This window comes from Engystomops pustulosus, unplaced genomic scaffold (genome assembly GCF_040894005.1).
Source record: "Engystomops pustulosus unplaced genomic scaffold, aEngPut4.maternal MAT_SCAFFOLD_169, whole genome shotgun sequence".
Lineage (NCBI taxonomy): Eukaryota > Metazoa > Chordata > Amphibia > Anura > Leptodactylidae > Engystomops > Engystomops pustulosus.
This window is the reverse complement of record NW_027285049.1, coordinates 166,932-187,065: the sequence shown is the minus strand read 5'-3', so window position 1 is coordinate 187,065 and position 20,134 is coordinate 166,932. Positions and strand designations below refer to the sequence as shown.

Below are 20,134 nucleotides of genomic sequence, written 5' to 3'. Positions count from 1 at the left end.
TGTTAACCCTTTAGGATCTGTAGAGTTTTATTACATGACTGAGTACAAGGGGTTATACGAGATCTAGGACTCCCATTCATCCTCGTCGGCTTCTCCCGGCGTGGCCTGCGGTGGGGGGAGGGGCGGGATAGTATCCGAGATCCTGGCAAACGCTCCGGCAGGAGAATCTCTGCTCCCGGCAGCCGGACCCTTCCCGGAGATTCCTAGGAGGAAAGAGGGAAGCGCTGGACTCCAGTACCTGCTAAAGCTGCATCTAGTGTACAGTCACGCTGGGAGTTGTAGAATAAACGCTGCTCTAGCAGGGAGCGGAGGCTTTGTCCCGTCTAGTGTAGTGAGAAGTAGCAGTACAACCCCCATCGTCCGGGCACTCACCTTTCCTTCTCATGGCCAGCTTGTTGAACAGGTCGGACATGAGATCTCCTCCTCCTGCGGTCGCCCTCACTGTAGGATAGAACAAAGGTCATGGTACTACTTCCCCCATCATCCTAAGCACAATGATAGACGCATCGTGGCTGAGCATTCGTGTGTTTGCAGTAGAGAGCGGGGAGTGACCTAAAGTCCTCACTTACCTCAACAAGAAGAAAAGGATCGGACAAGTGGAAATCCAACATGTCCGCTCCTTCTCCTCTCCATCATCAGGAGACCCTCATGTACATTAGTCACTGGGCAGGTTAAAGGGATTGTCTGTAGAATCAAAGCTCCATCCCTTTAAGAGCCATCGTGGTGTCAGCAGCTGTCACCCTCCAGCCCATCATTATGTGTTACCCCAGTGGAGCGGAGCGCCCCCTGCTGGCTGCACATTATCACTGACTGGCAGCTGTGCCCAGAGCCCGGGCGTCTGCCAAGTACCCGCTGCTGCGTAACCTCTTGGCACCTTGTTCCTGCTCCTTCATCTTCTTCTTCTCCAGCTTCTTCTCCTTCACGCTGCGCAGTTTGGCTTTCCCGATGCCTCCCGCCTGGCGGATGGACTCCAGCAGAGACGCGCGCCCGTCCGAGGGGTTCACCACCTCTTTGGGGGCTCCTTGGACGGGGGCTGGGAGATAAAGGGGAGACGTCTGAGCACAGGAGCCAAATGTACAATTGGGGAGGGGGGAGGGGCGAATCCTCACCAGTATCACCAGTCTGGTCCGGCACCGGGGCACTGGGCTGTGATGGAGGCAGCGGAGGGGCAGGGGGGGACATGGGGGGTGGAGGAGGCGGTGGGGGAGGGGGAGGAGGCGGCGGGGGAGGCAGGAGGCGGCCATCTTGTGCATCTGAAATGTTAAATAAAGTTGATTATGTATTGAGGTGAGTGTAGGATTGTGTCCCCCCAGTGCAGGAAGGGCAGTACCTGCTCTCATGGGCTCCGGCACCTCCTCGGTGCTGAAGGTGGGCAGCTCCGGGATCGGACCCCCGGGGGCAGATGGGGCGATACCCGGGCCCAGGTCAGCGCTGTACATGAGGTCGTCCGCCACTCCGGGAAGATCCGGAAGGTAATAAGGAACATCAATCTCAGGGACTTCACCCAAATCCGGAACGTAGAAGTAATTCTCTGCCGTCTGGGGGGTAAGAACACAAGTCATGGGGGGAGAGAGGTCCGAAACCAGAGGGGGGTAAGAACACAAGTCATGGGGGGGAGAGAGGTCCGAAACCAGAGGGGGGAGCAAGAACACAAGGCATGGGGGAAGAGAGGTCCGAAACCAGAGGGGGGAGCAAGAACACAAGTCATAAGGGGAGAGAGGTCCGAAACCAGAGGGGGGTAAGAACACAAGTCATGGGGGGAGAGAGGTCCGAAACCAGAGGGGGGAACAAGAACACAAGTCATGGGGGGAGAGAGGTCCGAAACCAGAGGGGGGAGCAAGAACACAAGGCATGGGGGAAGAGAGGTCCGAAACCAGAGGGGGGAGCAAGAACACAAGTCATGGGGGGGGAGAGAGTTCCGAAACCAGAGGGGGGAGCAAGAACACAAGTCATGGGGGGAGAGAGGTCCGAAACCAGAGGGGGGAGCAAGAACACAAGTCATGGGGGGAGCAAGAACACAAGTCATGGGGGAAGAGAGGTCCGAAACCAGAGGGGAAGAAGAACACAAGTCATGGGGGGAGAGAGTTCCGAAACCAGAGGGGGGAGCAAGAACACAAGGCATGGGGGGAGAGAGGTCCGAAACCAGAGGGGGGAGCGAGTTCCGAAACCAGAGGGGAAGAAGAACACAAGTCATGGGGGGAGAGAGTTCCGAAACCAGAGGGGGGAGCAAGAACACAAGGCATGGGGGGAGAGAGGTCCGAAACCAGAGGGGGGAACAAGAACACAAGGCATGGGGGGAGAGAGGTCCGAAACCAGAGGGGGGAGCAAGAACACAAGGCATGGGGGGAGAGAGTTCCGAAACCAGAGGGGGGAGCAAGAACACAAGGCATGGGGGGAGAGAGTTCCGAAACCAGAGGGGGGAGCGAGTTCCGAAACCAGAGGGGAAGAAGAACACAAGGCATGGGGGGGAGAGAGGTCCGAAACCAGAGGGGGGAGCAAGAACACAAGGCATGGGGGGAGAGAGGTCCGAAACCAGAGGGGGGAACAAGAACACAAGTCATGGGGGGGAGAGAGTTCCGAAACCAGAGGGGAAGAAGAACACAAGTCATGGGGGGAGAGAGGTCCGAAACCAGAGGGGAAGAAGAACACAAGTCATGGGGGGAGAGAGGTCCGAAACCAGAGGGGAAGAAGAACACAAGTCATGGGGGGAGAGAGGTCCGAAACCAGAGGGGAAGAAGAACACAAGGCATGGGGGGAGAGAGGTCCGAAACCAGAGGGGGGAACAAGAACACAAGTCATGGGGGGAGAGAGGTCCGAAACCAGAAAGGGGAGCAAGAACACAAGTCATGGGGGGAGAGAGGTCCGAAACCAGAGGGGGGAACAAGAACACAAGGCATGGGGGGAGAGAGGTCCGAAACCAGAGGGGAAGAAGAACACAAGGCATGGGGGGAGAGAGGTCCGAAACCAGAGGGGGGAGCAAGAACACAAGTCATGGGGGGGGAGAGGTCCGAAACCAGAGGGGGGAACAAGAACACAAGGCATGGGGGGAGAGAGTTCCGAAACCAGAGGGGGGAGCAAGAACACAAGTCATGGGGGGGGGGAGAGGTCCGAAACCAGAGGGGAAGAAGAACACAAGTCATGGGGGGGAGAGAGGTCCGAAACCAGAGGGGAAGAAGAACACAAGGCATGGGGGGAGAGAGGTCCGAAACCAGAGGGGGGAGCAAGAACACAAGGCATGGGGGGGGGGGGGGGGAGAGGTCCGAAACCAGAGGGGAAGAAGAACACAAGTCATGGGGGGGAGAGGTCTGAAACCAGAGGGGAAGAAGAACACAAGTCATGGGGGGAGAGAGGTCCGAAACCAGAGGGGGAAGAAGAACACAAGTCATGGGGGGAGAGAGGTCCGAAACCAGAGGGGGGAACAAGAACACAAGTCATGGGGGGAGAGAGGTCCGAAACCAGAAAGGGGAGCAAGAACACAAGTCATGGGGGGGGGAGAGGTCCGAAACCAGAGGGGAAGAAGAACACAAGGCATGGGGGGAGAGAGTTCCGAAACCAGAGGGGGGAGCAAGAACACAAGTCATGGGGGGGGGGAGAGGTCCGAAACCAGAGGGGAAGAAGAACACAAGTCATGGGGGGGAGAGAGGTCCGAAACCAGAGGGGAAGAAGAACACAAGGCATGGGGGGAGAGAGGTCCGAAACCAGAGGGGGGAGCAAGAACACAAGGCATGGGGGGGGGGGGGGGAGCGGTCCGAAACCAGAGGGGAAGAAGAACACAAGTCATGGGGGGGAGAGGTCTGAAACCAGAGGGGAAGAAGAACACAAGTCATGGGGGGAGAGAGGTCCGAAACCAGAGGGGGAAGAAGAACACAAGTCATGGGGGGAGAGAGGTCCGAAACCAGAGGGGGGAACAAGAACACAAGTCATGGGGGGAGAGAGGTCCGAAACCAGAAAGGGGAGCAAGAACACAAGTCATGGGGGGGGGAGAGGTCCGAAACCAGAGGGGAAGAAGAACACAAGTCATGGGGGGAGAGAGGTCCGAAACCAGAGGGGGGAACAAGAACACAAGTCATGGGGGGGGAGAGGTCCGAAACCAGAGGGGGGAGCAAGAACACAAGTCATGGGGGGGGGGGGGGAGAGGTCCGAAACCAGAGGGGAAGAAGAACACAAGTCATGGGGGGAGAGAGGTCCGAAACCAGAGGGGAAGAAGAACACAAGTCATGGGGGGAGAGAGGTCCGAAACCAGAGGGGAAGAAGAACACAAGTCATGGGGGGAGAGAGGTCCGAAACAAGAGGGGAAGAAGAACACAAGTCATGGGGGGAGAGAGGTCCGAAACCAGAGGGGGGAGCAAGAACACAAGTCATGGGGGGGGAGAGAGGTCCGAAACCAGAGGGGAAGAAGAACACAAGTCATGGGGGGAGAGAGGTCCGAAACCAGAGGGGGGAACAAGAACACAAGTCATGGGGGGAGAGAGGTCCGAAACCAGAGGGGGGAGCAAGAACACAAGGCATGGGGGGGGGGAGAGAGGTCCGAAACCAGAGGGGAAGAAGAACACAAGTCATGGGGGGGAGAGGTCCGAAACCAGAGGGGAAGAAGAACACAAGTCATGGGGGGAGAGAGGTCCGAAACCAGAGGGGGGAGCAAGAACACAAGTCATGGGGGGAGAGAGGTCCGAAACCAGAGGGGGGAACAAGAACACAAGTCATGGGGGGGAGAGGTCCGAAACCAGAGGGGGGTAAGAACACAAGTCATGGGGGGAGAGAGGTCCGAAACCAGAGGGGAAGAAGAACACAAGTCATGGGGGGGAGAGAGGTCCAAAACCAGAGGGGGGAGCAAGAACACAAGTCATGGAGGGAGAGAGGTCCGAAACCAGAGGGGGGAGCAAGAACACAAGTCGTCTGCACTCACCTGCCTCTCCAGCTGCTCCCGCTTAGAGATGGACAGGGGGGCATCAAACAGCCGGTCCTCATCGTCGCCCTCTAGTGGCTGGTTAGTGCGGGTCACCACCCCGGCCAGAGGGTCCAGGAACACGTACTTCTTATACCTGCAGGGAGCCGCTGCTTATACTCCAATCACTGCCAAAGCTGCATTTACTATCACACACATCCTCTGCCGTGATGCATTGTGGGATATCTGCATCCCACTTCTTATACTCTAGTCACTGCCAAAGCTGCAATCACTTACAGGTTCTCTGTGGTGTTGAAGAGGAGCAGGGAGCTGACGGAGTTAATATTGGGGGGCAGACTCCCCAGCCCCTCCTCCGCCGCCTCCTCTTCTTGCCCCCTGGGGCTGACGTATACGGGGTAGTACTTGAGTTTCTCCTGTAGGGGGAGACACAGATGTAGCAGAGTGCGGTGTGTGGTGTAGTACCTGTAGGTGCGGGCACTTACCTGCAGCGCCTGCTCGTCCAGCGCCCGGTGCTTGCTCTGGATCTTGTGCCTCGTCCTCTTCTCTGCCCACGAGTCATCGGCTCCGGAGAAGATGGAGCAGAACTCCTGGAGACGCTCCGGGGCCGGGTACTTGGCGCTAGAGAACACCTGCACACAGGAGGGGAGGGGTGAGAGGGGGCCAGGTGTGACCCCTGCAGGGGGTGAGAGGGGGCCAGGTGTGACCCCTGCAGGGGGTGAGAGGGGGCCAGGTGTGACCCCTGCAGGGGGTGAGAGGGGGCCAGGTGTGACCCCTGCAGGGGGTGAGGGGCAGGAGGGGGCGGGCCATGTGTGACCCCTGCAGGGGGTGGGGGGCAGGAGGGGGCCAGGTGTGACCCCTGCAGGGGGTGGGGGGCAGGAGGGGGCCAGGTGTGACCCCTGCAGGGGGTGGGGGGCAGGAGGGGGCCAGGTGTGATCCCTGCAGGGAGGGGTGAGGGGCAGGAGGGGGCCGGGTGTGACCCCTGCAGGGGGTGAGGGGCAGGAGGGGGCCAGGTGTGACCCCTGCAGGGGGTGAGGGGCAGGAGGGGGCCAGGTGTGACCCCTGCAGGGGGTGAGGGGCAGGAGGGGGCCAGGTGTGACCCCTGCAGGGGGTGAGGGGCAGGAGGGGGCCAGGTGTGACCCCTGCAGGGGGTGAGGGGCAGGTGAGGGGCAGGAGGGGGCCAGGTGTGACCCCTGCAGGGGGTGAGGGGCAGGAGGGGGCCAGGTGTGACCCCTGCAGGGGGTGAGGGGCAGGAGGGGGCCAGGTGTGACCCCTGCAGGGGGTGAGGGGCAGGAGGGGGCCAGGTGTGACCCCTGCAGGGGGTGAGGGGCAGGAGGGGGCCAGGTGTGACCCCTGCAGGGGGTAAGGGGCAGTTGAGGGCGCTCACCTTTATGGCCTTTTTGCTGCCCTTGACCTTCTCTATCTTGGCCTGCGCCAGGGTGACCCGGTCATTGATGTTCTTCAGTTGGGACCGGTTGGTCTCCACTCGTTGAAGGATCCTGAGCAAAGGGGAAAGGGTTAACACAACATGTTTTATTCTCTAGTTACATCCAAAGCTGCACCTAGTCAGCCATTAAGCTTGTGGATGCAGCTCTGGATGCAGGGAAGACGCCCCCCTCTCCCTCCCCCGCGCATGGCGCCCCCCCTCTCTCTCCCTCCCCCGCGCATGGCGCCCCCCTCTCTCTCCCTTCCCCCGCGCATGGCGCCCCCCCTCTCTCTCCCTTCCCCCGCGCATGGCGCCCCCTCTCCCCCTCCCCCGCGCATGGCGCCCCCCCTCAACCCCTCCCCCCCTCCCCTGCGCATGGCGCCCCCCCTCTCCCTTCCCCCGCGCATGGCGCCCCCCCCTCTCCCTTCCCCCGCGCATGGCGCCCCCCCTCTCTCCCCCTTCCCCCGCGCATGGCGCCCCCCCTCTCTCCCCCTTCCCCCGCGCATGGCGCCCCCCCTCTCTCCCCCTTCCCCCGCGCATGGCGCCCCCCCTCTCTCTCCCTCCCCCGCGCATGGCGCCCCCCCTCTCTCTCCCTTCCCCCGCGCATGGCGCCCCCCCTCTCTCTCCCTTCCCCCGCGCATGGCGCCCCCTCTCCCCCTCCCCCCCTCCCCCGCGCATGGCGCCCCCCCTCAACCCCTCCCCCGCGCATGGCGCCCCCCCTCTCCCTTCCCCCGCGCATGGCGCCCCCCCCTCTCCCTTCCCCCGCGCATGGCGCCCCCCCTCTCTCCCCCTTCCCCCGCGCATGGCGCCCCCCTCTCTCCCCCTTCCCCCGCGCATGGCGCCCCCCCTCTCTCTCCCTCCCCCGCGCATGGCGCCCCCCTCTCTCCCCCTTCCCCCGCGCATGGCGCCCCCCCTCTCTCTCCCTCCCCCGCGCATGGCGCCCCCCCTCTCTCTCCCTCCCCCGCGCATGGCGCCCCCCTCTCTCTCCCTCCCCCGCGCATGGCGCCCCCTCTCTCCCTTCCCCGCGCATGGCGCCCCCTCTCCCCCTCCCCCCGCGCATGGCGCCCCCTCTCTCCCTTCCCCCGCGCATGGCGCCCCTCTCCCCCTCCCCCGTGCATGGCGCCCCCCCTCTCCCTTCCCCCGCGCATGGCGCCCCCCCTGAGCCCTTATGTCACGTGAGGCCCCGTTCCCAGTACGCAGCGCTCCCGCAGTCCTTACCTGTTGAAGATGTCGTTGGAGACGCTCTGGAGCTGCTGCAGGGTGAGGCTGATCTGCTGGATGGTCTCTTCCCTGCGCAGGTCCGGCTGGATGAGCGGCACAGAGTAGGCCTGGCGCTCCATGGACATCCTCTGAGGCATCACCACAGCGCCCCCTGCAGGCAGAGCACAGACATCAGCCCGGGACATGGGGAGACAGCGCCCCCTGCAGGCAGAGCACAGACATCAGCCCGGGACATGGGGAGACAGCGCCCCCTGCAGGCAGAGCACAGACATCAGCCCGGGACATGGGGAGACAGCGCCCCCTGCAGGCAGAGCACAGACATCAGCCCGGGACATGGGGAGACAGCGCCCCCTGCAGGCAGAGCACAGACATCAGCCCGGGACATGGGGAGACAGCGCCCCCTGCAGGCAGAGCACAGACATCAGCCCGGGACATGGGGAGACAGCGCCCCCTGCAGGCAGAGCACAGACATCAGCCCGGGACATGGGGAGACAGCGCCCCCTGCAGGCAGAGCACAGACATCAGCCCGGGACATGGGGAGACAGCGCCCCCTGCAGGCAGAGCACAGACATCAGCCCGGGACATGGGGAGACAGCGCCCCCTGCAGGCAGAGCACAGACATCAGCCCGGGACATGGGGAGACAGCGCCCCCTGCAGGCAGAGCACAGACATCAGCCCGGGACATGGGGAGACAGCGCCCCCTGCAGGCAGAGCACAGACATCAGCCCGGGACATGGGGAGACAGCGCCCCCTGCAGGCAGAGCACAGACATCAGCCCGGGACATGGGGAGACAGCGCCCCCTGCAGGCAGAGCACAGACATCAGCCCGGGACATGGGGAGACAGCGCCCCCTGCAGGCAGAGCACAGACATCAGCCCGGGACATGGGGAGACAGCGCCCCCTGCAGGCGGAGCACAGACATCAGCCCGGGACATGGGGAGACAGCGCCTCCTGCAGGCAGAGCACAGACATCAGCCCGGGACATGGGGAGACAGCACCCCCTGCAGGCAGAGCACAGACATCAGCCCGGGACATGGGGAGACAGCGCCCCCTGCAGGCAGAGCACAGGACATCAGCCCGAGACATGGGGAGACAGCACCCCCTGCAGGCAGAGCACAGACATCAGCCCGGGACATGGGGAGACAGCGCCCCCTGCAGGCAGAGCACAGGACATCAGCCCGAGACATGGGGAGACAGCGCCCCCTGCAGGCAGAGCACAGACATCAGCCCGGGACATGGGGAGACAGCGCCCCCTGCAGGCAGAGCACAGACATCAGCCCGGGACATGGGGAGACAGCGCCCCCTGCAGGCAGAGCAAAGACATCAGCCCGAGACATGGGGAGACAGCGCCCCCTGCAGGCAGAGCACAGGACATGGGGAGACAGCGCCCCCTGCAGGCAGAGCACAGACATCAGCCCGGGACATGGGGAGACAGCGCCCCCTGCAGGCAGAGCACAGACATCAGCCCGGGACATGGGGAGACAGCGCCCCCTGCAGGCAGAGCACAGACATCAGCCCGGGACATGGGGAGACAGCGCCCCCTGCAGGCAGAGCACAGACATCAGCCCGGGACATGGGGAGACAGCGCCCCCTGCAGGCAGAGCACAGACATCAGCCCGGGACATGGGGAGACAGCGCCCCCTGCAGGCAGAGCACAGACATCAGCCCGGGACATGGGGAGACAGCGCCTCCTGCAGGCAGAGCACAGACATCAGCCCGGGACATGGGGAGACAGCACCCCCTGCAGGCAGAGCACAGACATCAGCCCGGGACATGGGGAGACAGCGCCCCCTGCAGGCAGAGCACAGACATCAGCCTGAGACATGGGGAGACAGCGCCCCCTGCAGGCAGAGCACAGGACATGGGGAGACAGCGCCCCCTGCAGGCAGAGCACAGACATCAGCCCGGGACATGGGGAGACAGCGCCCCCTGCAGGCAGAGCACAGACATCAGCCCGAGACATGGGGAGACAGCGCCCCCTGCAGGCAGAGCACAGACATCAGCCCGGGACATGGGGAGACAGCGCCTCCTGCAGGCAGAGCACAGACATCAGCCCGAGACATGGGGAGACAGCGCCCCCTGCAGGCAGAGCACAGGACATGGGGAGACAGCGCCCCCTGCAGGCAGAGCACAGGACATGGGGAGACAGCGCCCCCTGCAGGCAGAGCACAGACATCAGCCCGGGACATGGGGAGCCAGCGCCCCCTGCAGGCAGAGCACAGGACATCAGCCCGGGACATGGGGAGACAGCGCCCCCTGCAGGCAGAGCACAGACATCAGCCCGAGACATGGGGAGACAGCGCCCCCTGCAGGCAGAGCACAGACATCAGCCCGGGACATGGGGAGACAGCGCCCCCCGCAGGCAGAGCACAGACATCAGCCCGGGACATGGGGAGACAGCGCCCCCCGCAGGCAGAGCACAGACATCAGCCCGGGACATGGGGAGACAGCGCCCCCTGCAGGCAGAGCACAGACATCAGCCCGGGACATGGGGAGACAGCGCCCCCTGCAGGCAGAGCACAGACATCAGCCCGGGACATGGGGAGACAGCGCCCCCTGCAGGCAGAGCACAGACATCAGCCCGGGACATGGGGAGACAGCGCCCCCTGCAGGCAGAGCACAGACATCAGCCCGGGACATGGGGAGACAGCGCCCCCTGCAGGCAGAGCACAGACATCAGCCCGGGACATGGGGAGACAGCGCCCCCTGCAGGCAGAGCACAGACATCAGCCCGAGACATGGGGAGACAGCGCCCCCTGCAGGCAGAGCACAGACATCAGCCCGGGACATGGGGAGACAGCGCCCCCTGCAGGCAGAGCACAGACATCAGCCCGGGACATGGGGAGACAGTGCCCCCTGCAGGCAGAGCACAGACATCAGCCCGAGACATGGGGAGACAGTGCCCCCTGCAGGCAGAGCACAGACATCAGCCCGAGACATGGGGAGACAGCGCCCCCTGCAGGCAGAGCACAGACATCAGCCCGGGACATGGGGAGACAGCGCCCCCTGCAGGCAGAGCACAGACATCAGCCCGGGACATGGGGAGACAGCGCCCCCTGCAGGCAGAGCACAGACATCAGCCCGAGACATGGGGAGACAGCGCCCCCTGCAGGCGGAGCACAGACATCAGCCCGGGACATGGGGAGACAGCGCCCCCTGCAGGCGGAGCACAGACATCAGCCCGAGACATGGGGAGACAGCGCCCCCTGCAGGCGGAGCACAGACATCAGCCCGGGACATGGGGAGACAGCGCCCCCTGCAGGCGGAGCACAGACATCAGCCCGAGACATGGGGAGACAGCGCCCCCTGCAGGCAGAGCACAGACATCAGCCCGGGACATGGGGAGACAGCGCCCCCTGCAGGCAGAGCACAGACATCAGCCCGGGACATGGGGGAGACAGCGCCCCCTGCAGGCAGAGCACAGACATCAGCCCGAGACATGGGGAGACAGCGCCCCCTGCAGGCAGAGCACAGACATCAGCCCGGGACATGGGGAGACAGCGCCTCCTGCAGGCAGAGCACAGACATCAGCCTGGGACATGGGGAGACAGCGCCCCCTGCAGGCGGAGCACAGACATCAGCCCGAGACATGGGGAGACAGCGCCCCCTGCAGGCAGAGCACAGACATCAGCCTGGGACATGGGGAGACAGCGCCCCCTGCAGGCAGAGCACAGACATCAGCCCGAGACATGGGGAGACAGCGCCCCCTGCAGGCAGAGCACAGGACATGGGGGTGACAGCACCCCCTGCAGGCAGAGCACAGACATCAGCCCGGGACATGGGGAGACAGCGCCCCCTGCAGGCAGAGCACTGACATCAGCCCGGGACATGGGGAGACAGCGCCCCCTGCAGGCAGAGCACAGACATCAGCCCGAGACATGGGGAGACAGCGCCTCCTGCAGGCAGAGCACAGACATCAGCCCGGGACATGGGGAGACAGCGCCCCCTGCAGGCAGAGCACAGACATCAGCCCGGGACATGGGGAGACAGCGCCCCCTGCAGGCAGAGCACAGGACATCAGCCCGAGACAAGGGGAGACAGCGCCCCCTGCAGGCAGAGCACAGGACATCAGCCCGGGACATGGGGAGACAGCGCCTCCTGCAGGCAGAGCACAGGACATGGGGAGACAGCGCCCCCTGCAGGCAGAGCACAGACATCAGCCTGAGACATGGGGAGACAGCGCCCCCTGCAGGCAGAGCACAGACATCAGCCCGGGACATGGGGAGACAGCGCCCCCTGCAGGCAGAGCAAAGACATCAGCCCGAGACATGGGGAGACAGCGCCCCCTGCAGGCAGAGCACAGACATCAGCCCGAGACATGGGGAGACAGCGCCCCCTGCAGGCAGAGCACAGACATCAGCCCGGGACATGGGGAGACAGCGCCCCCTGCAGGCAGAGCACAGACATCAGCCCGGGACATGGGGAGACAGCGCCTCCTGCAGGCAGAGCACAGACATCAGCCCGGGACATGGGGAGACAGCGCCCCCTGCAGGCAGAGCACAGACATCAGCCCGGGACATGGGGAGACAGCGCCCCCTGCAGGCAGAGCACAGACATCAGCCCGGGACATGGGGAGACAGCGCCCCCTGCAGGCAGAGCACAGACATCAGCCCGAGACATGGGGAGACAGCGCCCCCTGCAGGCAGAGCACAGACATCAGCCCGGGACATGGGGAGACAGCGCCCCCTGCAGGCAGAGCACAGACATCAGCCCGAGACATGGGGAGACAGCGCCCCCTGCAGGCAGAGCACAGGACATCAGCCCGGGACATGGGGAGACAGCGCCCCCTGCAGGCAGAGCACAGACATCAGCCCGGGACATGGGGAGACAGCGCCCCCTGCAGGCAGAGCACAGACATCAGCCCGGGACATGGGGAGACAGCGCCCCCTGCAGGCAGAGCACAGACATCAGCCCGAGACATGGGGAGACAGCGCCCCCTGCAGGCAGAGCACAGACATCAGCCCGGGACATGGGGAGACAGCGCCCCCTGCAGGCAGAGCACAGGACATGGGGAGACAGCGCCCCCTGCAGGCAGAGCACAGACATCAGCCCGGGACATGGGGAGACAGCGCCCCCTGCAGGCAGAGCACAGACATCAGCCCGAGACATGGGGAGACAGTGCCCCCTGCAGGCAGAGCACAGGACATCAGCCCGGGACATGGGGAGACAGCGCCCCCTGCAGGCAGAGCACAGACATCAGCCCGGGACATGGGGAGACAGCGCCCCCTGCAGGCAGAGCACAGACATCAGCCCGGGACATGGGGAGACAGCGCCCCCTGCAGGCAGAGCACAGACATCAGCCCGGGACATGGGGAGACAGCGCCTCCTGCAGGCAGAGCACAGACATCAGCTTGGGACATGGAGAGACAGCGCCCCCTGCAGGCAGAGCACAGACATCAGCCCGGGACATGGGGAGACAGCGCCCCCTGCAGGCAGAGCACAGGACATGGGGAGACAGCGCCCCCTGCAGGCAGAGCACAGGACATCAGCCCGAGACATGGGGAGACAGCGCCCCCTGCAGGCAGAGCACAGACATCAGCCTGGGACATGGGGAGACAGCGCCCCCTGCAGGCAGAGCACAGACATCAGCCCGGGACATGGGGAGACAGCGCCTCCTGCAGGCAGAGCACAGGACATGGGGGTGACAGCGCCTCCTGCAGGCAGAGCACAGGACATGGGGGTGACAGCGCCTCCTGCAGGCAGAGCACAGGACATGGGGGTGACAGCGCCTCCTGCAGGCAGAGCGCAGGACATGGGGGTGACAGCGCCCCCTGCAGGCAGAGCGCAGGACATGGGGGTGACAGCGCCCCCTGCAGGCAGAGCACAGGACATGGGGAGACAGCGCCCCCTGCAGGCAGAGCACAGGACATCAGCCTGGGACATGGGGAGACAGCGCCCCCTGCAGGCAGAGCGCAGGACACGGGGGTGACAGCGCCCCCTGCAGGCAGAGCGCAGGACATGGGGGTGACAGCGCCTCCTGCAGGCAGAGCACAGGACATGGGGGTGACAGCGCCTCCTGCAGGCAGAGCACAGGACATGGGGGTGACAGCGCCCCCTGCAGGCAGAGCACAGGACATGGGGGTGACAGCGCCCCCTGCAGGCAGAGCACAGGACATGGGGGTGACAGCGCCTCCTGCAGGCAGAGCACAGGACATGGGGGTGACAGCGCCTCCTGCAGGCAGAGCACAGGACATGGGGAGACAGCGCCCCCTGCAGGCAGAGCACAGGACATGGAGGTGACAGCGCCCCCTGCAGGCAGAGCACAGGACACGGGGGTGACAGCGCCTCCTGCAGGAAGAGCACAGGACATGGGGGTGACAGCGCCCCCTGCAGGCAGAGCACAGGACATGGGGGTGACAGCGCCTCCTGCAGGCAGAGCACAGGACATGGGGGTGACAGCGCCCCCTGCAGGCAGAGCACAGGACATGGGGGTGACAGCGCCCCCTGCAGGCAGAGCACAGGACACGGGGGTGACAGCGCCTCCTGCAGGCAGAGCACAGGACATGGGGGTGACAGCGCCTCCTGCAGGCAGAGCACAGGACATGGAGGTGACAGCGCCTCCTGCAGGCAGAGCACAGGACATGGGGGTGACAGCGCCCCCTGCAGGCAGAGCACAGGACATGGGGGTGACAGCGCCTCCTGCAGGCAGAGCACAGGACATGGGGGTGACAGCGCCTCCTGCAGGCAGAGCACAGGACATGGGGAGACAGCGCCCCCTGCAGGCAGAGCACAGGACACGGGGGTGACAGCGCCTCCTGCAGGCAGAGCACAGGACACGGGGGTGACAGCGCCTCCTGCAGGCAGAGCACAGGACACGGGGGTGACAGCGCCTCCTGCAGGCAGAGCACAGGACATGGGGGTGACAGCGCCTCCTGCAGGCAGAGCACAGGACATGGGGGTGACAGCGCCTCCTGCAGGCAGAGCACAGGACACGGGGGTGACAGCGCCTCCTGCAGGCAGATCACAGGACACGGGGGTGACAGCGCCTCCTGCAGGCAGAGCACAGGACACGGGGGTGACAGCGCCTCCTGGAGGCAGAGCACAGGACACGGGGGTGACAGCGCCTCCTGCAGGCAGAGCACAGGACACGGGGGTGACAGCGCCTCCTGCAGGCAGAGCACAGGACATGGGGGTGACAGCGCCTCCTGCAGGCAGAGCGCAGGACATGGAGGTGACAGCGCCCCCTGCAGGCAGAGCGCAGGACATGGGGGTGACAGCGCCCCCTGCAGGCAGAGCGCAGGACATGGGGATGACAGCGCCCCCTGCAGGCAGAGCACAGGACATGGAGGTGACAGCGCCCCCTGCAGGCAGAGCACAGGACATGGAGGTGACAGCGCCCCCTGCAGGCAGGGCACAGGACATGGAGGTGACAGCGCCCCCTGCAGGCAGAGCACAGGACATGGGGGTGACAGCGCCTCCTGCAGGCAGAGCACAGGACATGGGGGTGACAGCGCCTCCTGCAGGCAGAGCACAGGACATGGGGGTGACAGCGCCTCCTGCAGGCAGAGCGCAGGACATGGGGGTGACAGCGCCTCCTGCAGGCAGAGCACAGGACATGGAGGTGACAGCGCCTCCTGCAGGCAGAGCACAGGACATGGGGTGACAGCGCCTCCTGCAGACAGAGCACAGGACATGGGGGTGACAGCGCCTCCTGCAGGCAGAGCACAGGACATGGGGGTGACAGCGCCTCCTGCAGGCACAGCGCAGGACATGGGGGTGACAGCGCCCCCTGCAGGCAGAGCACAGGACATGGGGGTGACAGCGCCTCCTGCAGGCAGAGCACAGGACATGGGGGTGACAGCGCCTCCTGCAGGCAGAGCACAGGACATGGGGGTGACAGCGCCTCCTGCAGGAAGAGCACAGGACATGGGGGTGACAGCGCCCCCTGCAGGCAGAGCGCAGGACATGGGGGTGACAGCGCCTCCTGCAGGCAGAGCACAGGACATGGGGGTGACAGCGCCTCCTGCAGGAAGAGCACAGGACATGGGGGTGACAGCGCCTCCTGCAGGCAGAGCACAGGACATGGGGGTGACAGCGCCTCCTGCAGGCAGAGCGCAGGACATGGGGGTGACAGCGCCTCCTGCAGGCAGAGCACAGGACATGGGGGAGACAGCGCCCCCTGCAGGCAGAGCGCAGGACATGGGGGTGACAGCGCCTCCTGCAGGCAGAGCACAGGACATGGGGGTGACAGCGCCTCCTGCAGGCAGAGCGCAGGACATGGGGGTGACAGCGCCTCCTGCAGGAAGAGCACAGGACATGGGGGTGACAGCGCCCCCTGCAGGCAGAGCACAGGACATGGAGGTGACAGCGCCTCCTGCAGGCAGAGCACAGGACATGGAGGTGACAGCGCCTCCTGCAGGAAGAGCACAGGACATGGGGGTGACAGCGCCCCCTGCAGGCAGAGCACAGGACATGGGGGTGACAGCGCCTCCTGCAGGCAGAGCACAGGACATGGGGGTGACAGCGCCTCCTGCAGGCAGAGCACAGGACATGGGGAGACAGCGCCCCCTGCAGGCAGAGCACAGGACATGGGGGTGACAGCGCCTCCTGCAGGCAGAGCACAGGACATGGGGGTGACAGCGCCCCCTGCAGGCAGAGCACAGGACATGGAGGTGACAGCGCCTCCTGCAGGCAGAGCACAGGACATGGGGGTGACAGCGCCTCCTGCAGGAAGAGCACAGGACATGGGGGTGACAGCGCCCCCTGCAGGCAGAGCACAGGACACGGGGGTGACAGCGCCTCCTGCAGGCAGAGCACAGGACACGGGGGTGACAGCGCCTCCTGCAGGCAGAGCACAGGACATGGGGGTGACAGCGCCTCCTGCAGGCAGAGCACAGGACATGGGGGTGACAGCGCCTCCTGCAGGCAGAGCGCAGGACATGGGGGTGACAGCGCCTCCTGCAGGCAGAGCGCAGGACATGGGGGTGACAGCGCCTCCTGCAGGCAGAGCGCAGGACATGGAGGTGACAGCGCCCCCTGCAGGCAGAGCACAGGACATGGGGGTGACAGCGCCTCCTGCAGGCAGAGCGCAGGACATGGAGGTGACAGCGCCTCCTGCAGGCAGAGCACAGGACATGGGGGTGACAGCGCCTCCTGCAGGCAGAGCGCAGGACATGGAGGTGACAGCGCCCCCTGCAGGCAGAGCACAGGACATGGGGGTGACAGCGCCTCCTGCAGGCAGAGCGCAGGACATGGAGGTGACAGCGCCCCCTGCAGGCAGAGCGCAGGACATGGGGGTGACAGCGCCTCCTGCAGGCAGAGCGCAGGACATGGGGATGACAGCGCCCCCTGCAGGCAGAGCACAGGACATGGAGGTGACAGCGCCCCCTGCAGGCAGAGCACAGGACATGGAGGTGACAGCGCCCCCTGCAGGCAGGGCACAGGACATGGAGGTGACAGCGCCCCCTGCAGGCAGAGCACAGGACATGGGGGTGACAGCGCCTCCTGCAGGAAGAGCACAGGACATGGGGGTGACAGCGCCTCCTGCAGGCAGAGCACAGGACATGGGGGTGACAGCGCCTCCTGCAGGCAGAGCACAGGACATGGGGGTGACAGCGCCTCCTGCAGGAAGAGCACAGGACATGGGGGTGACAGCGCCTCCTGCAGGAAGAGCACAGGACATGGGGGTGACAGCGCCTCCTGCAGGCAGAGCACAGGACATGGGGGTGACAGCGCCTCCTGCAGGCAGAGCACAGGACATGGGGGTGACAGCGCCTCCTGCAGGAAGAGCACAGGACATGGGGGAGACAGCGCCCCCTGCAGGCAGAGCGCAGGACATGGGGGTGACAGCGCCTCCTGCAGGAAGAGCACAGGACATGGGGGTGACAGCGCCTCCTGCAGGCAGAGCACAGGACATGGGGGTGACAGCGCCTCCTGCAGGCAGAGCACAGGACATGGGGGTGACAGCGCCTCCTGCAGGCAGAGCGCAGGACATGGGGGTGACAGCGCCTCCTGCAGGCAGAGCACAGGACATGGAGGTGACAGCGCCCCCTGCAGGCAGGGCACAGGACATGGAGGTGACAGCGCCCCCTGCAGGCAGAGCACAGGACATGGGGGTGACAGCGCCTCCTGCAGGAAGAGCACAGGACATGGGGGTGACAGCGCCTCCTGCAGGCAGAGCACAGGACATGGGGGTGACAGCGCCTCCTGCAGGCAGAGCACAGGACATGGGGGTGACAGCGCCTCCTGCAGGAAGAGCACAGGACATGGGGGAGACAGCGCCCCCTGCAGGCAGAGCGCAGGACATGGGGGTGACAGCGCCTCCTGCAGGAAGAGCACAGGACATGGGGGTGACAGCGCCTCCTGCAGGCAGAGCACAGGACATGGGGGTGACAGCGCCTCCTGCAGGCAGAGCACAGGACATGGGGGTGACAGCGCCTCCTGCAGGCAGAGCGCAGGACATGGGGGTGACAGCGCCTCCTGCAGGCAGAGCACAGGACATGGAGGTGACAGCGCCTCCTGCAGGCAGAGCACAGGACATGGGGTGACAGCGCCTCCTGCAGACAGAGCACAGGACATGGGGGTGACAGCGCCTCCTGCAGGCAGAGCACAGGACATGGGGGTGACAGCGCCTCCTGCAGGCACAGCGCAGGACATGGGGGTGACAGCGCCCCCTGCAGGCAGAGCACAGGACATGGGGGTGACAGCGCCCCCTACAGGCAGAGCACAGGACATGGGGAGACAGCGCCTCCTGCAGGCAGAGCACAGGACATGGGGGTGACAGCGCCTCCTGCAGGCAGAGCACAGGACATGGGGGTGACAGCGCCTCCTGCAGGCAGAGCACAGGACATGGGGGTGACAGCGCCTCCTGCAGGAAGAGCACAGGACATGGGGGTGACAGCGCCCCCTGCAGGCAGAGCGCAGGACATGGGGGTGACAGCGCCTCCTGCAGGCAGAGCACAGGACATGGGGGTGACAGCGCCTCCTGCAGGAAGAGCACAGGACATGGGGGTGACAGCGCCTCCTGCAGGCAGAGCACAGGACATGGGGGTGACAGCGCCTCCTGCAGGCAGAGCGCAGGACATGGGGGTGACAGCGCCTCCTGCAGGCAGAGCACAGGACATGGGGGAGACAGCGCCCCCTGCAGGCAGAGCGCAGGACATGGGGGTGACAGCGCCTCCTGCAGGCAGAGCACAGGACATGGGGGTGACAGCGCCTCCTGCAGGCAGAGCGCAGGACATGGGGGTGACAGCGCCTCCTGCAGGAAGAGCACAGGACATGGGGGTGACAGCGCCCCCTGCAGGCAGAGCACAGGACATGGAGGTGACAGCGCCTCCTGCAGGCAGAGCACAGGACATGGAGGTGACAGCGCCTCCTGCAGGAAGAGCACAGGACATGGGGGTGACAGCGCCCCCTGCAGGCAGAGCACAGGACATGGGGGTGACAGCGCCTCCTGCAGGCAGAGCACAGGACATGGGGGTGACAGCGCCTCCTGCAGGCAGAGCACAGGACATGGGGAGACAGCGCCCCCTGCAGGCAGAGCACAGGACATGGGGGTGACAGCGCCTCCTGCAGGCAGAGCACAGGACATGGGGGTGACAGCGCCCCCTGCAGGCAGAGCACAGGACATGGAGGTGACAGCGCCTCCTGCAGGCAGAGCACAGGACATGGGGGTGACAGCGCCTCCTGCAGGAAGAGCACAGGACATGGGGGTGACAGCGCCCCCTGCAGGCAGAGCACAGGACATGGGGGTGACAGCGCCTCCTGCAGGCAGAGCACAGGACATGGGGGTGACAGCGCCTCCTGCAGGCAGAGCACAGGACATGGAGGTGACAGCGCCTCCTGCAGGCAGAGCGCAGGACATGGGGGTGACAGCGCCTCCTGCAGGAAGAGCACAGGACATGGGGGTGACAGTGCCCCCTTGCGGGCAGAGCGGGGACTCTCCCCCAATAATAGGGTAACATACACACAGAAGCCCGGGGACTACTACTCCCAGCATCTGCACCTCCACTGTTGCCCCTTCTGGCCTTTACCCCTTGGGTGTCATAGGCCTCCATTATCTGGACTTCAATGGGAAGTTCCCCTTACATCTGCCATCCTGGGAGCACACGTGACGCTGGCGGGGCATGCTGGGAGTTATAGTTTCCTACAGCCGCAGGTTACACATTGCTGCCTCCTATACACGTACAAAGCCCTAAACCTCCTCCGCACCGGCCCCGCACTCACCTCCCGCGGCTGCCGCTGTCTGCCCGCCTGTCATGTGACGCCTCACGTGCTCCTCCCCTTGCCGGAGTCATGTGACTGATCATGTGACTCCCAGCTTATTATATCAGTGTCTGAGCGGCGGATACTGACTTGTGTGATACTGCCTGCTGAGCTGTGTATCTAATCCTATCCTGTGTGATACTGTCTGCTGAGCTGTGTATCTAATCCTATCCTGTGTGATACTGCCTGCTGAGCTGTGTATCTAATCCTCTCCTGTGTGATACTGTCTGCTGAGCTGTGTATCTAATCCTATCCGGTGTGATACTGCCTGCTGAGCTGTGTATCTAATCCTATCCGGTGTGATACTGCCTGCTGAGCTGTGTATCTAATCCTCTCCTGTGTGATACTGCCTGCTGAGCTGTGTATCTAATCCTCTCCTG

At 64.8% G+C, this 20,134-nt stretch overlaps 1 protein-coding gene across 3 annotated transcripts; it reads right to left on the bottom strand.

Moving 5' to 3' along the window:
• Positions 1-9: 9 nt before the first annotated feature.
• LOC140108666 (WASH complex subunit 1-like) lies at positions 10-19,772 on the bottom strand. 3 transcript variants are annotated; one of them, XM_072131888.1, is made up of 11 exons: positions 19,716-19,772; positions 7,548-7,701; positions 6,291-6,402; positions 5,389-5,535; positions 5,183-5,319; positions 4,907-5,042; positions 1,331-1,538; positions 1,110-1,253; positions 850-1,033; positions 373-441; positions 10-203 (listed from the first exon to the last, which is right to left on the bottom strand). In XM_072131888.1, the coding sequence occupies exons 1-11, from the start codon at positions 19,747-19,749 to the stop codon at positions 77-79; spliced, it is 1,452 nt and encodes a 483-aa protein (XP_071987989.1). In that variant the 5' UTR covers positions 19,750-19,772; the 3' UTR covers positions 10-76. The 3 variants fall into 3 exon arrangements, with proteins under 3 accessions (XP_071987989.1, XP_071987988.1, XP_071987990.1); XM_072131887.1 differs by lacking the exon at positions 19,716-19,772 and adding an exon at positions 19,578-19,685; XM_072131889.1 differs by lacking the exon at positions 19,716-19,772 and adding an exon at positions 19,578-19,683 and having other exon boundaries at positions 875-1,033.
• Between the last annotated feature and the right edge of the window lie 362 nt (positions 19,773-20,134).

What these genes read in the sequence shown, in the direction of transcription:
- LOC140108666 (XM_072131887.1), bottom strand. Translation starts at nt 19,617, where the DNA reads ATGCCCCGCCAGCGTCACGTGTGCTCCCAGGATGGCAGAT. An exon ending in TTCAACACCACAGAGAACCT is followed by an intron (nt 5,043 to 5,182) that starts GTAAGTGATTGC and finishes GGCTCCCTGCAG; the next exon opens with GTATAAGAAGTACGTGTTCC. An exon ending in GCCGGAGCCCATGAGAGCAG is followed by an intron (nt 1,254 to 1,330) that starts GTACTGCCCTTC and finishes TTAACATTTCAG; the next exon opens with ATGCACAAGATGGCCGCCTC.